General features: G+C 36.6%; 2 protein-coding genes across 3 annotated transcripts; one reads left to right on the forward strand and one right to left on the reverse strand.

The window, feature by feature from the left end:
* Positions 1-105: 105 nt before the first annotated feature.
* Positions 106-9,565, reverse strand: LOC113112476 (uncharacterized). The gene is made up of 16 exons (XM_026278082.1): positions 9,243-9,565; positions 8,893-8,959; positions 7,648-7,692; positions 7,195-7,359; positions 6,472-6,557; positions 6,242-6,378; positions 5,926-5,973; positions 5,745-5,844; positions 5,507-5,645; positions 5,045-5,140; positions 4,760-4,840; positions 3,367-3,512; positions 3,040-3,228; positions 1,608-2,256; positions 1,002-1,090; positions 106-311 (listed from the first exon to the last, which is right to left on the reverse strand). Exons 3-16 carry the CDS (start codon positions 7,687-7,689, stop codon positions 224-226), a joined length of 2,055 nt encoding a protein of 684 aa, XP_026133867.1. The 5' UTR covers positions 7,690-7,692; positions 8,893-8,959; positions 9,243-9,565; the 3' UTR covers positions 106-223.
* A 224-nt stretch (positions 9,566-9,789) lies between these two features.
* On the forward strand, positions 9,790-16,007 carry LOC113112478 (cyclin-dependent kinase inhibitor 3-like). 2 transcript variants are annotated; one of them, XM_026278084.1, is made up of 8 exons: positions 9,790-9,880; positions 10,218-10,303; positions 10,393-10,448; positions 10,833-10,877; positions 13,417-13,639; positions 14,655-14,686; positions 14,788-14,868; positions 14,960-16,007. In XM_026278084.1, exons 1-8 carry the CDS (start codon positions 9,854-9,856, stop codon positions 14,977-14,979), a joined length of 570 nt encoding a protein of 189 aa, XP_026133869.1. In that variant the 5' UTR covers positions 9,790-9,853; the 3' UTR covers positions 14,980-16,007. The 2 variants fall into 2 exon arrangements, with proteins under 2 accessions (XP_026133869.1, XP_026133868.1); XM_026278083.1 differs by having other exon boundaries at positions 9,801-9,880; positions 14,765-14,868; positions 14,960-16,006.
* The last annotated feature ends 1,016 nt before the right edge of the window (positions 16,008-17,023 follow it).

Below are 17,023 nucleotides of genomic sequence, written 5' to 3' on the forward strand. Positions count from 1 at the left end.
AAGTGTTTATTTTCTCTCTGACAGATCAAATCATGCTGGAAGACTTTTGTTGAATTTAGCTGTGGTCAGGGTGCTGGTGCTTCAGTGTCAATTCACAGTGAGAAGAAGTCATCATTTGTAATCTCAGATAAGATTCCCGTCATTTCATTGGATAAAGCAGAAAAGTTCCCTGTGTGAGTTGCACCAGTGCATAATATTAATTGTTTGCTGGCATAGGAGTGTGTCAGACTGTACTGCAGGGTCCTTCACTGTCCTCACTGTCATGCCACACTGCTGCAGCCCGCTGGACTCCAGTCCCTCTATATGCAGATCTAAAACAACATATACACACATTACTACTTTGGAGTGACTTTAACTGGGATCACACTATTTTAAGTTTAGCACAGATCACTGCACATAATTTAATGACATTTTTATTGGATTTCAGAGATCTTTTGGAATGGCATACTACTGGCACTGCAGAAAAATCAGAGGTAAGTGCTGTTTAATATGTATCTAAAATGAAGTAAACAATTAAACAAACTAAAGTTACACTAAAAAAAGGATGAATTCTAAGTCAATTTGTAATGTAATTCAGACCTTTATCATTACAGTATCTTGTGCATTATTAAAAAAAAAAAAACATTCTGACATGTTGCTAAAGGGAAGGATTTCTTGTCTTGCTTTTGTGCAAGGAGACAATGTTGTGTTCAGGGACATTTTTTTTATTATTAAATATTAAACATTCATTTTTAAAAATGTGCATAGAAAAATCTAAATAAACATTGCAATATTCCATTTAGAAAATTATAATTATACAATTTTATTTTATAATTATTTTACACAAATGGATGGCACCAGCATCCATAATTAACACAGAATGCCAAATGCTAAATAAATGGCCTTCAGTTCAAATCGAACAGATTATTATAACAGATTGTTAAATGACCTGTTGTATGATGCACATTTGGCAGGTCATCCAGGTAGAACGCTATTCCTGAACCCTACCGTATGGCCCTTACCGTGATTGGTCAGTCTCTTGCTGCTGATTAATGATCTGATTGGTTGAGCTGAAAGATACAGAGTTCTCTTTTGCAGGAGTCACATCACCCTGAAAGAGAAGGTGAGTGTTTTTGTTAGTAATGGTTCATGTGATATTTCAGTGGCTGCATCTAAAATCACATAATTATCCACTACATAGCAAAAACATGAGAACGGTAGTATGTTTGACTTCATGGTATTCATAAAACAGCTGGTGAAAAGTTCCTGGATGTCTTAATACTATTGACGTGATTCTGACGTGACATCAAATTAATACATAACTATCCCATGAGGCCACAGGACAAAATTTGTGAAACTGATGCTGGTAGGTCACATGATGATGACAACATAATGATTGTAGATTGATGTCGAGATTACATTCATATTATACATGTTCATACTATATAGAAATTTTTTTTTTTTTTATCGTCATGAATTGAATTTTATCTGCCTGTAATTTCAGAGGCAGATCATGTTTAGTTGCAAACAGCTTGACTAGCAATAGAAGTGGGCCTCGGACAAAATTGTGATTCAAAATTTTAGGATGCAGTCGGTGCTTGTGCTAATTTTTGAGTGACGTCTCAAACCTGTGAATAAGTCGGGTCCCAAATCGGCCGGAAGGCACTGGCAAGGATTCTGTGTGCTTTTGGGGCATGCGTTTTTCCTTGAGCCCCAATGCAAACCTCAGAAGGAATAGGAGCCCGTCTAGGAATCTGCCACTGCAAGCATAAGCTTCCCCCTGTCTGCACAGCTGAAGAATTGTGAGTGTATGAAGGTTTGAGGAGAACTGGAACCTCACTGTTCTCTTCATCATTATCCTCCTCATCACGTGCTTCCTCTCCCCTGAGTCGATTCAGAGTTTCATCTGGGCTACAGGTCGTTACAGAAGAGAAGTCAAAAATGGATGCATCAGCCACATCGCAGTCTGTGTCGCCGTCATCGATACGTTGTGACGGAGGGTACAGGTCAGATGTGTATATGCGTCCGTCGAGGCCTGGAGACCCACACACACGCACGGCCAGACCAGCCGAAGAGCACTGACTCTTGGCAGCAGTGGTGAGGTTTCCCCCGACACCTACAGGTGGCACAGGATTCAGAAAGCGCCCTCCTTCTCTAGGATGACGAGCGAAGGGTACACAGATGGGACCTGTGTGGCTCTGCCCTATGCTGCCATTCCACATGTACTCTGCAGTCCAGCCACCAGGGGTCAGATCACACATATGCTCACGGCCATTTCTGAGGGGAGACATTGTTGTTTACTAATAAGAAAAAAAAATATTTGAAAGAATAAATTATAATTCCATTCAATTTAGCTGCTGTTTACAAAAGTAGACATTTATAAAAAATAAAAAAAAATAAAAAATTACATTTTTTGCCATTTGTTTCCTATACACATAATCTGTACCAGCAAATTGATTTTATTCAGTACATTAATACATTTAGATTTATTGCAGTTCCAAATGTTATGCCATTTTTGTCATGCATTAAAGCAGCTAAAAAAAAGGAATGCCTTAAAACTACATATAGAGAGAGAGAGAGAGAGATGAAATTATTTAATTATTAATTCTTTATTCATTATTATTAATTCTTTGTAAATTATTTAATTTTTAAAATCATTTTATCCAGATTGCACTATCAATGAACAATTTCAACAGGAATTTACTGTCAAAAGAAGCAAATGTAATATTTTAGAACTAAGTACAACTAGAAATTCCCATGATTTTAAGACTAATATTAATTTTCAGGTCTAGTATCAAACTTAAATATTGAAATCAAGATTTTTTTCTTTTGTTTATTCTTAGTGTGTTCAACAATAATATATTTGTATCCAATAATGAAAGTAGCTACATTCAAACGTTTATATGGGAATTACATATTTATCTTTTGCAATCAGATAAAAAATGCTTTCAGATCGAGGTTGATCAGATTTTTTTTTTTTTATCAGTTAGATTTTAAAAGATTATTACGCTGCATCAATTTTAATTTTTCTTCTAATTTCTATATAACAGGCTGGAGTACCTTAAAATGCCACTGGGCCGAGGTAGTGTCTGTGAGATGCCAACACGACAGCATTTCCTCTGGTGTACAGTGCTGTCTATGCCTGCTCCCGCTGTGACACTGGCTGTATCTGCATCGGTGTTGGCACAGTACTTGGTAAAAGCGGAAGGGCCACAGTCGGGGCTCTCGGCACAGCACCTGCTTCTAAAACTGCAGACACACTAAAATTAGCATCAACCACCTGCCACAAAAGCCATTTTCATCTAGTTAAACAGAAGAGCACTTCATAAAATTCAAATTTACTGAAGCTTTACATGACAGACAAACCGGCAAAATAATAAGACTGACCCTTGTTCAGGCCCCTCCCTTTCTTCGCACGGCCCCGTCTTTGCTAAAGTCATGTGACAGCTTGTGCAGAGGTCCCACAGCACCCGCTCACTCTCCTGCAGTGAACACCAGTCTGCATGTCCAGTGCCAGAACTGCATAACAGAGCCTGGTGGAAGCAGGGCATGCAACAGAGAAGATGCAATATCATTTGTAGCAACACTAAAAATTAAAATCACTTCGAAAATAGCAGACAGCATTTCAGGAAGAAAATGTATACTGTATGTACTGAACTGCTTGCATTACTTGTCTCAGACAGTAGTGCAGTAGTGTAGTAGTGTGCAAAGCAGACTATGGTGGCAAGAGTTCAGCAATGCGGTAATGCCATCTGGACCTGGCTCAACTGTGCTCTAGCATTCACTGCCCACTCATTGGCTACAACCCCAGTGTCACGTCTAGCATCACGACATTTCCCATATTTCTGCGTTTAGAGGATCAGAAGTATCTTGACCTAAATTCAACATAGCATCAGTTGTTAAATTGAGTCAGATTATACATTTCAGCACTGACTCTGAAACTAAAGATTCTTGACCTGTTGGCCGTGTCTATGTCCTGCTGTCGATCACCATAGAAAATTATTAAGACACTTAGTAAAAAAAAAACGAATGTTTGAAGTAATATACTTGTAATGGAAGCTCAAAAAATACAAATTTATATAGTACTTTAGTAAAATAATACTTCTATAGTAAGAGACAGTAAAGACCGTACATTCATCAAACAATCCTAAAAAATCCATCAGTTTCCACAAAAATATTAAGCAGCACAACTGTTTTCAATGGTTAATAATAGGAAATGTTTCTTGAACAAAATCGGATCATATCATATCAGAATGGTTCATGAAGGGCTGACTGAAAATACAGCTTTGCCATCACAGGAAAAAATTATATTTAAAAACAAATGTGAGTGGGTAATAATAATTTTTAATATATATATATAAAAAACAATGAAATATCTGATTGACACCAAACCTTTAAACGGTCGTATATATGAGATATGAAATTAATAATAGCCGTTTTAGGTTACAGTAGGGTATGTTGTGACAGCTACTATAGCATTAATAACTACATAAATCAGATATTTTTGTTATTAAATGTTTTTACACAATTTTTACAATGCATACAGGATCCGGTAATCATGGATTTCCAGACCCAACGTTTCCAATCCATTTTTTTCCTTTGAAAATCTCTGCTGTTTACATAAAACAAACACATCACGGGTTTTGCAGAAGTTCATGCCCCTAGAATAGTCTCAACTAAAGGATTCACGCCTTTATAGATTACCAAGCATTGTGTGTGTTTTACTGCTAACATTTTTCTTTCATTTGTATCAAGCTTATTCTTCAAGTATGTGACTTACCTGTATGATGTTCAGGTATTTGTGGATGCGGGAAACAGGAGCAAATAGTAAGGAAAGCAATCTGAAGCTCTCTTTCTCCTCCTAGCAGGAAAACATAAATGAACACATGAAACCAATATTATGCAAAAGTAAAAAAATCAATAGACTTGCACTTATAAAATATATATATATATATATATAATTGGGCCTGGTTGCTGTAGATTAATTTGTTGTCCTTTCACTACTGCAAAGTTAAACACAAAACAGGCACCACTTTATACTTAAGCATCTTTCATAATATTTTGCCTGTGGGTTGCTGTGGGGTGAAGTTGAACTGATCTCTGTTCTCAGGACAGTTCCCAGACTGGCCACGTATCCAAGATATGCATCAGAGAAAGACTTCTGCACAAAGACAAACAATGAAATGATAAAAAACAGTAATATTGTAAAATATGATTACAATTTAAAATAACCATTTTCTGTTCTAACACATTTCTGTGATGCAAAGCTACTCCATTCAGAAATCATGCTAATGTGTTGATTTGCTGCTGAAGAAACATTCATTATTATTATTAATCTTGAAAACACTTGTGGAAAATGTGATATTAATTTAGAATTGCTTGATGCATAGAAAGTTCAAAACAGCATTCTATAATATTAGTTTTTTTTGTTTTTGTTTTTTTGTAACAATGTAAAGGTCTTTACTGTCACTGTTGATCAGTTTTAAACTGGACTACATATGATTATTTTAGTAGTCAATGGCATTACATTATTGTGTCCAGTGAGGTTGAGGAAAGCATCCCCAGCAGCACAGCTTCTCTCATCGGTGGTCGGTCGTTCTTCTAGGGTGTTACGGAACAGCAGGTGGCGCTGTAGCATCTGATCAATATGCTTTACAAACGCCACACTGTCTCACAAACACACAAATACACGGGTTATAGTGCCTGGTACAGACAGAAATAAAAAGATTACATGAAACACACTGATAATGATTAGAGTTCTCTACTGTTGCTCAGCAGATTTGTATTTCTCGTAGAGCTGATTCAAACTAGACACATAATCGTGTTCGGACTGCAACAGCATCTCCACCACACCCCGCCTCGTGCCTGACACAAAGAGACAGAGAGACATGAGGATCTACTTGTGAATGCTGAGCAGTTAAAAGGCTTGGGGGACAGATTATTTACCCCGCCGTAGGCAGCTGTGTGTTACATGGCAGGATAGAGAATCTGCACCTGAAACAGTAAACAAAATATTTTAGGTTGTTTACAAAACAATGATTGTACTAAAAACAGAAAAGTTCTTAAAGTTACGCATACAGATGACAACATTGTCAAAACGATCCGTGAAAATGACTAAAAATGCTGTATTAGGCACACCAGGCCAGTAGTTAGCGCCTGCAAAATTATGCATTCCAGTAGAATACAATTTTAATATGCATGCACATGACTTTCACTTTGAAACCCTTTTTTTCTTTTTACCCCCCAAAAAAGGAAAGCTCACCTGAATTCTGTCTGGCCCATTTCCACACCTGTAATCCCTGCAGGTAACAGTGTATGAGGAAATCTCCACCCACAGATGAAAGGGGAGGAGCCTCTGCAGCACCATTACTCTGTCCGCTACTGTCGTCCACTCCATTACTGCATTCACCCATACACACATCAGCACTCACACTATAGCACAGTTTCAGTCATACTTTAAATGTAAATCTGTGCATGTCAGTGTGTGTTTACTTCTCTCTTCCTGGATTCTCTGGTGGCGTTCTCTCTCGTGCCTCACAGAGCTGACGAAACTGACAACGTACCTCCTCCAGCTCCTCCTAAAGAGACACACATCAAAACATACCTATGACAAACACATAAGGGGTGCTTCTCATTTCTTATCTGCACATCCTCTTTTCCTTTACTCGCTTCCTCTCCTCATGTCTTAGCTCCACCCCCCTTAGGATGAGAGGGAAGGATACAAGGAAAGACAATGTGGAAGGAGATATCAAAGGAGAGCTTATTTGTACATTATTATATTCTTGATTACTCAAGCGTCACTTCAAAGCATCATCAAATGCGCTCAGGTGATCTGCCCTTGTTAAAGTTTGGTTATTTAACCCATTCATTATAAATATTAATAAAGCAAGATACCGTGTAAAAATATATGAGACGGGTGGTTTATTTACAGCAAAAGTAAAACATAATTGAAATTAGTATAACAGATGTGTAGCAGGAGGAGAATTTATACATGCGTCCAGTTTTTCGACAAGAAAGACTTCAACAAAGGATACAGCTGTGTATCCTCGCTTATAGCTCCTCGTTCCTCACCTTCTAGTGGTACAATTTGAGATTTGAGATGTCTTTCAAGATCAAACTTTGATTCGTTTCTGGGTCTTGGGCTTGAGGAAAAAGGAGCGAGGAAACGAGGAAGTACCAGTTTGAGCATTTAAAAGGAATCAATTCTGATCTAACCTTGAGGGACAGCACCAGACTCTCTAGATGAAGGGAGCGCTTGTTGCAGCCATGTCTTGTGTCCTCCAGCTGGCTCTGCAGCTCAGTGTCTCCCTGCTGAATCTGATTGAGTTCCAGCAGCGCTCGAGAAAACCCTGCCCGCAACTCACACACCATGCCCTGAACCTGAACACATCCACATGACCATCAGGTGAGAAGAAACACTCCAATGTAGATTTGAAAACATTTGATGTAGATTAAGCTGTTAAAGAACAATTTCTATTCAGTTTAATATTTTGGAGTATAGCTAGAAATATCCATGATTTTAAGACTTCTATTAGTTTCCATGACTTTTTCAGGCCTAGTTATCACAAGTAATTACACATACTAACCCAAAATGTGTTTTTACAATGCTCATATACATTTCTTGTTATTTTTCAAGGCTATTGAAGAAAGTCAGTGTGTGTTTGTTACCTTCGAGATCTCTCTCTCCAGTTCTCCCTCATGAGATTTCATTTTCTGTGTGAGGATACACAAACATCATTTAACGCCCAGTCTCAAAGGTTTGTAAATACACTCTGTGGAGAGGCTTTATTCTCCAGATGACTGCTGAGATTTATGTTGGTGTAGTAAGATGCACAACAGTTCAGTTCTTATGTCTGATGCTTGCTTAACAGATCTTATCCATTTTATGTTTTATAATAAGTTACTCAATACATGAAGCAATCTGTGATTGCATTACTTTCACAGTAATTTCACAGTGGGACTTCTCTTGTATCTAACTGCACTCTCAGAAATGTCTGTGTTTCCAAAATGCAGATGTAGTCTGAAGGCACCCAGCATGCATGAATAGACTTTTCCTTCTTGTTGGTTTTATTTGTGCTATTGAACTTGTTTTTGGTTCACTTATAGCAGTTTATATTGTATGTTTATTTTGTACTGTTGGTTTACGTTGGTAGGGTTGTTTTTATTTGTTGAGTGTTACCATTGTAATGTTTTGTGTGTTGAATATTGATGTCACATCTTTCAAAGATGTTTCTCAGTAGTTGCTTCATTGTTGTGAACAAACAGTTATGAATATGAAATAAGTAACTGATTAGTCTTCATGCTTAAATAATGCTAAAATAAAATCTTCATGTTCATGCAAAGAATATTTTGACTATCTTAAAGTCCGGAAACTTGCTTATTTCATATTCTAGCTTGTCAATGTTTTGCCAAATGTTTTCATTTGTCACACTTCTGACATGATTCGATCAGAAATTTGAATATGAACATGCAAGGTCAAAGAGCTCAAACAAATGGGATCACCAATCACCTTTATGGTGACTTCAAAACAATTACAGTAGTAAACAGCTACATTTCTCAGTGGCACAGTTAAAGGCAATTTTATAATCTGAATTCACAGTAAAACAAGAGCAGTAAATTACTGTGATGTTAGCATCATTGTGCTGTTCATTTACAGTCATTTGTAAGAAAATGACCCAGTATGCATTGATTTCATAATACATTTCTGACTACAGTTATTTACTGTAAAATACTACTTTTTAATCCTGTAATTCTCGCATTTTTTTCCCAGTGCATGAATAACAAAGCCTGAAATCACCCATAGCATGAGAACAAAACTTGAAATAAATACTAAAGTTACTAGTAAAGAATATCTAAGAATGCGTGTTACTGTTTGTGATCAATGAAAAAGCAAGGCGCGCGCTTGTGTTTTACCTAAAGCTGGTCGCCCTATATCAGTGAGATCCAGGTGGGGGAAAGATACCTGCCAAAGAGCTCCACCCTACAGCAGAGAGTGAAAAAAGATTTTAAAATGTTCAATTTCCTTTTTCCCCAAACATATTTTCATAATATTAAAACACATTTTAAAGTCTTGTACAATACAGATGTAAAACTAAGTGTCCTATCAAAAGTAGCAGCCTGAAAACATCACTGAAGTCATTCAAAAAATTAATTATTTCAGCCCATTCATCAACACAAATCATAAAGGATCAAACTAAGGCAATTATTATTAATAATAGCCTAAAACTATGATAAATGTGACTGTACAGCGGGCGCTCACTTACCAGAGAGAAAATCTTTAAGATTTCTTTTTTAGTTTAAATGTTATTCCATTTCTATGACATAGCGACAACCTCATGTTTTTGCAGTTCTGTGTCTATCCCTGAGCTCTGTGTCCCGGTGTCCGGTTTATCTGGTGTCGTACACTGCGTCTTTCCGACTGCGGGAGGAGAAACAGAGCACGGACTGCGCGCGCCGTCCAGCGTCTCGGGAACGTTCACGCGCTCCTGCGCAGTCAGCAAAAGAGCAATATTTCGGCTAATTAGAGCCCCATTTGTTTTCCTCTCACATATCAGAGGTCTAGAATGCACTGAAATAATTAGGGACTTTTCACGTGCTTTGTGATTATTTTAACTTGGGTCAAAATATTTTATTTGTTTGTTTACATCTTTGAAATTCAAAGGTATAATCAAAGTTTGAATAAATAGACACATTGTCGTAGCTCACTCCGAAACAGCTGAAAAAAAAAAAATAAAGTTTACGTCTCATTAATATTTTATACTCAGAGTAAGCGAAACTGACTGGTGGGCGTGTCTTCTACAAACAGGGGCGTGGCTTTCAAACATGTTGGACATGATTGGGCGAGTCCTTTAAGTATGTTTTAAAATAGCTGCGCATGCGCAGTGCGGAGTGGTGTGTTTTGGTGAGTTCGGTTGTTTATTCTCTCTGTCGCTTACAGTCTTATGTTTGTATATAGAAATTGAATGCTTCATTTGAATTACTTCAAGTGCGTAAATATAATTAGTTGTGCATACGAGAATATATATGAAACTGTTAGTAATGTCTCACAGCATATGATGCTTTTATTTCTCATCAATTTACACTGAAATCATCTACATTTCTCAGTTCCACTCCTACACGATAAGGAAAACAATCAGAACAAGCTGCTGTTTGGATATCAGTTTCACATTTCAGCTCTCCTATGTCAGTGTCCGGGTTGATTAATGGTCTTGGTGTCATTACACTTGTGTGTATTGTAGACTGGGGCAATGAGGACAAGTGAGTTTGATTCATCTGACGAAGAGGACTTCGGTGAAGAGGAAGCTACACCTTTTCAGATCTCATGGTGAGCAAAACGTGCATATACTTTCTAAACAGCTGGAGAAATATTTATAGATTGAGTGATTTGTGTGTGTGTGTGTGTGTGTTTTGCAGGTTGTCTCTGTCAGTGGTGGAGTGTTCCCAGTCTCTTGGCATTTGTTCCTTACCTGGTAAACTTAATCTATAGATAATGTATCTGTGTGCTCATGCCATAAATATTTATAAACATTTCTGCTGGGGCTGCACAATTTGGGGAAATAAATCAAATAGCATTTTTTAAAATGTATAAATCCTATAAAAATGTTGCAGCAATGTTGGTTGTAATAAAAAAATAATAATAAACTTCAAGAAAAATAATAAATGTATTTTTCAATACAACTGTAAAATTGCAATACTAATACTAATTTAAACCAAACTTAAAACACTAGATCATGAGCTACTTGTGCATAAATGTACACAGTGCTAAGGTTCACTATGAATAATCACACTTAGCCATAACATGATGTCACATTTATTTCAGTTAATCATGCAGCCCTAATTTCTGCTCATTTCAGGATGCAGATATAAAGACATCAGACGAAACCTGCAGAAAGATGTTGGTGAGTCTGTCTGTCTGTCACACACATACATTAATGGTCAAAACCAGTGGTTCTTGACTGATTGGTTACAGGTTTGTTCTGATCGGTTTGTGAAGGAGCGAGGTAAAATCAGTGCTAAATTCACAAATAAACTTTTTGATCATGAATAATAAGGGTAGTGAAATAAATAGTCTTTTTACAGGGTGTCCGCGGGGTTTTAAAAAGTATTAAAAAGTGATAAATCAAAATAGTCAAATTTAAGGCCATTAAAAGTGTTAAATGTGGTCTCAGAGGTATTATTTTTTTCCAAATTAGGTATTATTTTTTCAGACTATCAGGTGTCCTATTCTGATTGAAATTCTATCTGCGTTCGCGTCAGTTCGTTTAAATATGGGCTTTAGCATATCTGGGCAGATAATCAAAGATCTTTCGTCTCCGTCTCAACGTATGTTTGATGCTGACGTCATATTCAGTGGTCGTTCGGCATCATCTCAGAACACTGCGCGCTCAACAGAAGTGGCTGGCTTCAGTTTTATTTTAGACTTGCTTCAAGGCATATCTTCAAAGACTGGACAACCATCGTCGTCTTCATGGGCAAATGTAAAAAATCTATTTAATAGATTTACTGATAGCGCTGTTTCTCACACATGCAAAGAGAGAGAGAGCGAGAGTCTTACCACGCTGAATCGACACGCTATGTGTGAACTATTCTTTGTTGTCTTCTCCTGTCAAAATAACGGAGTTCATTTAGAATTATTCACATTCATTTTCGAACAAGCAGAAGACATACCGGTTTCTCTGGTAGTGGGTGGAGCTAATGCGCAAATGGCAATTTCATTGGCTGGCGCTGATTTAGTACCGTCCCTGTTTTGATTTCAGCAAATCAGTTTGACCGAACGCTGACAACGTGATTAATATTCATGAACCCAGCAGCTCATCAATTCATAGTGCATTGTATATACATTAGTATGATAGTAGAATTAGTAGTAGTATTATCTTTTAATAATAATTAATTTGATCTATTACTATTTTGTTACAGAAACCCTCAATGACCAAAAATATCTTAAGCATCACCACCAGTCTTAAGTTCAGTTAAAATGACAAATATGCATTCATTAGGCCTAAAAGTAAATTTTTACGAATGGGCATTGTGCTAGAAATATTACTATTATTTAGTAAATTACTACTGTTGAAAAAAATGTAAAAACTTTATTTTTTGAAGAAATAAATCACAATACTTCTTCCATGTTTTGATTTTAATAGCAAATCCCCTTTATTTACCAAAAATAAAATGTTTAAATTTCATAAATTAAAAGACAAATTAAATTTGGGTGAAACTTGTTTACTGTTTTTCATAATTATATAACTTGTAGAAAAACTTTAAACACAATAAGTATAAAGAATGGCATTGGTTTTATTTTTAGTGTAAAAAGTAAAAAGTATTTTTTTTTAATTAGCATATTTTTGTGTTTTGCATTGGTACCGAGATTGGTACAGAGAACCGTGGATTTTCACGGCTATCGGTACCGAATATTGAAATTTTGGTACCGTGACAACACTAACAGGAAGGCTTATTGTTCGGTGTGTAAAAAAAACATCAATGTCAACTGGATGGGAGCTAACGCACTTCGGTCGCATATAAAATCCACTAAACATAAAAATGGAATGCGTGCTCGGAGAGAGCAGTTAATTCTACCAATCTCAGCTGTCTGCGCGGCTGCACCTCCACCACTGCCGCAAATTCGTGGTGCAGTTTTTGAATCCGCAACAGTTCATAGAATCCGCAACAGTTCATAGAAGATGCCCGTTTGTAATGCATCAACTTGCAATGAATGCCAGCCAGTGTGCTGGAACTATACATTCTCTCCATTGCAAATTTTATGTAGTTTGTTTTATTTTATTTACTAAGTTTTATTTACGAAGTTATTTACTCTAAATCTATTCTTTTTTGTATGTTATATATGTCAAAATCTGTGTAAATAATAGAAAGGTCGCTGATTAACACTTGGAATTCAGTGTCGTGATGGTTTTAAAAAATATTCTGAAGGTAGTAAAAAAGGTATTAAAAAGTAGTAAATTACACTTAAGGATTGCTGTATATACCCTGTTTTAACTTTGATAAATGTGTTCTGGCATCACCTTTAAATCAAAATCTGTGGTATTTAGGCACAAATTCTTTAGATACAAACATTGAGAAGTTCATTCATTTGGAGCAAGAAACTGTTTCAAATTTAGATGTGTCACAATAAGTGAGAAATACCACAATTATTTCCATTTAATTTGGACCTATGTGAGTTAATTTGCATGAGTATGGTTTGTGCCAACCCCCCCAAAAAATGTTGTGCAATGAATTTTTAGAAAATTTAAGAGGCTTCAACAAACCAGGTTCATTTTCTTATTCAGTCTATGCATTGCTGTTTTTGCATTTAGCAGGGCCTGCAGTTTTATGTAATAATAATACATTTAAGTGCTTGGATGTTTTTGGTTTTCTGAATACAATAATTTTGTCCTGCTTTGGTTCACCGCTTGATGTCCTGACTGTGTTTCATCTCGTGTGTAGCTGAGATGTGTGATCAGGGTGTGGAGGACGTGTTTGTGTTCTGTACCAGAGGAGAGCTGGTGCGCTACAGGGTGCCCTGTCTGTTAGAGGTTTATTCTCAGAATGGACTCAGAGTGCACCACGTCCCCTTCCCGGACGGTTGCGCTCCAGAGCTTCCTCAATGCTGCTGCATTCTGGAAGAACTGCAGGACTGCCTGCAGAATCAACGCAAGACTGTCATACAGTAAAAAACACTCTCTCTTACTCCATTCAGAGATATTCTTGCACCAGTGAATTTTTTTATATTTATTTTTATTTTATATTTATTTTAAATCAAACCTTTTTGTTTTAATTGACATTTATTTAAATATATATTTCAAATCTGTATTATTTTTTTATTTTATATTTATTTAAACCTACATTTTTATAATTCATGAATGAAAACATTTTGTAACATGACTTTGATGTACCATTTTCATGGTAAAGTAATGTTTGATTTTAAAATGGGTTTCAAAGCATGAATTTTGAGATTTTAAGTTTTCAAGTGATTTATCAGGTTCACTCTTGCCATAAATTAAGCTGTTACTTTGCTTATATAATTTTTATTTATTTTTTTAGATTGGTAAAACAACCCTATACGGACACCTTGGCAATTGAATCACCATTGGCTAGTACATTTTTTAGTCTACTCGCCAGACTGATGACGCCATGACTATAACTTATACTTAGCCTTCAACTCACACACTGGCGAGTAAAATCTGAGAATTTATTAGCCATTGGCTAATATTACACATCATTTAGTCGCCAGAGTGAAGATTTAGTCGCATATGCGAGTGATTTACTCTCAATGTAGAGGGTTGTAAAATATCTATTTAGGAGTCTTGGGCCTTTCCAACGATATACAGTTTGTCATGATTAGATTAGGATATAATTGTAATATAGTGAAGTAAACATAGGTGTCTCGTATATGGGACAGGGTGACTGTTAACAGGTTAAAAGTATTAATGTTTACAAGACATTGTCATCAAGGATGCATTGAATTAGTCTTTTGTGACATTATAATATTTTAAATAAACAATAAATGCATTCATAATAATGATAAATGTTTCTTGATCCCTAAATCAGCCTATTAAAATGATTTATGAAGGATCATGTGCTTAAAATTCAATTTTGCTATTACTATTATGTATGTATGTATGTATGTACTATTATGTATGTATAAGAAAAGGTTTTAATTGTGTGCTTTTATTCCCCCACAGTTCCTATGGAGGCCTGGGACGCTCAGGGTTAAGTAAGTGTCAAATGCTCAAACAGGGTGCAGTGTCCCGTGTGTGTGATTAGGAGTTTATCTTATGCTTCATTGTCACAGTTGCTGCATGTTTGCTGCTGCAGCTCTCTGTCGCCATGACGCCCAGCGCTGCTCTAGAGACCCTGAGGGAGCTGAGAGGGGGCGGAGCCATTCAGACCATCAAGGTAAGAGGCAACATCCAAAAACCTAAATGCTTCACTTCCCCTAACCCTAAAGCCAAGCTGTTACCAGTGCTTTCTCATTCGTCTCTTATAGCAGTACAACTTCCTTCATGAGTTTCGTGAGAAGTTTGAAGCATATCAAGAAACCAAAGAGCGGCTTTCAGAGAGATCAGTGTCTCGATGATACACCTGACATCCAGATGATGTAACAGCAGAAAAAAAGACAAATGACTTTAATTGGTGTTTTTGCTCTATAGATTTTCTCTACTTTATGAATGCATTTGTTTCTTTTCTGATGGCACTTTAAAAAGTCTGTATTTTTATAAGTCTATCTAATAATATTGTGCTTAATATATAGCTTTAATTTTGCAATTAAATGGGTCTTGTTCAGTAAGTGAGTCTTAAAGGTGCAGTAAGTGATTTCTGAGAAACACTGTTGGAAATTATCAAGATCCAAACAAACAATTTTGTTCTGTGTGTGTGCTAAAACAAATTGTGTTTGAACATAGTCCTGGCTGTGTAAATAAGGGAAAAACGAAGTGGATTGGACCGATCAGACCGAGCCCCATAATAATAGAGGGTTGATTATGCTCATGATGGGGAGGAGAGAGGGTGAGCAAGCGGGAGGTTTGACTAGACTGTAGAAGAACACATGGCTTAGACATTTATTTACCTAGAACATAATTCAGAGGAATATCATTAGAAAAAGAAAGCTTACAATAAGGCAAACTGTCGGAGCCGGAAAAGCTTTCTGATGCTGGAGAGACTGAAAGTCAAAAAAGGACACCAGTGACCGAGGTTGCTTTGTTTCCTTTCCAAATGTAACATTAGTTTTTGTGTCTGAGAAACTATGTTGCTTATGTTAGTGAGGTCATTTGGATGGTGTGGTGGATAAATCATTATGCAGCTGTTTACAATAATTCCTGGAAATTCTTTATCAAAGTGGTCATTAGCAAAGAAATATATTGCATCAGTTACCTGTTAAGTAAACCAAACCTTTTCATTTAAACAAAGCAATGCTAATTTTCATAAAATCAAATATTCAAATGCTATCATATTACTAAAATATTAAAAAAGATTTTTCATATATTTCTTGTTTGCCACATGGGTGTACTTTTCAATAAACTATGACTAATATAGCTTTGTGAAAAGCAGTATCACTGTTGTGTAATATTTTTTTGACAATTTTATCATTGGAATATTTTTTACTGAAAATGTATGTAGATCATGTTTTCAGGTTTAAAAGTTAAAATGACTTTAACGAAGCTGAAGAACTGTTATAAGTATTACATCACAAAATCAGCAATATTATTCATAAGATGATTATGTTAAAGGGGTGGTGAAATGCTCGTTTTCACTCAATATCCTGCTAATCTTGAGTACCTATAGAGTAGTACTGCATCCTTCATAACTCCAAAAAGTCTTTATTTTTATTATATTTATAAGAGAAAGATAGTCTGTACCGATTTTTCCCGGAAAAACACGAGCGCCTAGAGGCGTGACGTGTGGGCGGAGCTAAAGAATCACGAGCGCCAGTAGGCTTTTGAGTTGAGAGCATGTGGAAGCTGTGAAACAGATCCAGAGGCTGAAATTTAACAAGAGCAGCATCAGCAAAGGCGGTATGCTATGTGGTATGTACTGAAACTGTATATATTTGCTTAGCGGTTTTGGAAAATGACTAAGTTCCACTTTATGTCGTCTTTTTTTTTTTTTTTAAGCTGTACATGTGGAAAGTGCAGTTTGATGACAACATCCCATGTTGTTAACTTGATGTGCTTATGCGCTGATAGCTAAGTTAACAACACAGAGATATTTGAAGCAGTTTTACTCACCGCATGTGGTTCCAACACACAATCGTGACCCTTTTTCGTTGGGACTGCATTATCCTTAAGAAATAAACGATGTGCAATCCGAAATGCAGGGAACAAACAAAAACACTTGCACAACTCCTTTGATGCTCTGTAAAAATAAACTCCATCCACTGGTCCCTTAATGCTGTTTCTCTTTTGGTAATCTGTGCAGGGATGTCTTGCCCTGGCAACCAAAAACACACCTCTTTTGTGACTTTTCGCGACGCTCTCGCTCTGATCAGGCTGTGCTCAGCCTCTCTCTGCTCTGCTATACGGGAGCGCGCGCTCTTCCGGCAGAAGAGCGCGCA

The sequence above is a fragment of the Carassius auratus genome, chromosome 13 (assembly GCF_003368295.1).
Source record: "Carassius auratus strain Wakin chromosome 13, ASM336829v1, whole genome shotgun sequence".
Lineage (NCBI taxonomy): Eukaryota > Metazoa > Chordata > Actinopteri > Cypriniformes > Cyprinidae > Carassius > Carassius auratus.

Bases quoted from the DNA above. Each gene is read 5' to 3' on its own strand.
- LOC113112476 (XM_026278082.1), bottom strand. From the start codon at position 7,689: ATGAAATCTCATGAGGGAGAACTGGAGAGAGAGATCTCGAAG. The intron at 5,646-5,744 runs GTAGAGAACTCT...TTTGTGAGACAG, and splicing joins TACAAATCTGCTGAGCAACA to TGTGGCGTTTGTAAAGCATA. The intron at 5,141-5,506 runs GTAATGCCATTG...GTCTTTGTGCAG, and splicing joins ACCTCACTGGACACAATAAT to AAGTCTTTCTCTGATGCATA.
- LOC113112478 (XM_026278083.1), top strand. From the start codon at position 9,854: ATGCGCAGTGCGGAGTGGTGTGTTTTG. The intron at 13,640-14,654 runs GTAAAAAACACT...ATTCCCCCACAG, and splicing joins CAACGCAAGACTGTCATACA to TTCCTATGGAGGCCTGGGAC. The intron at 14,869-14,959 runs GTAAGAGGCAAC...CGTCTCTTATAG, and splicing joins GAGCCATTCAGACCATCAAG to CAGTACAACTTCCTTCATGA.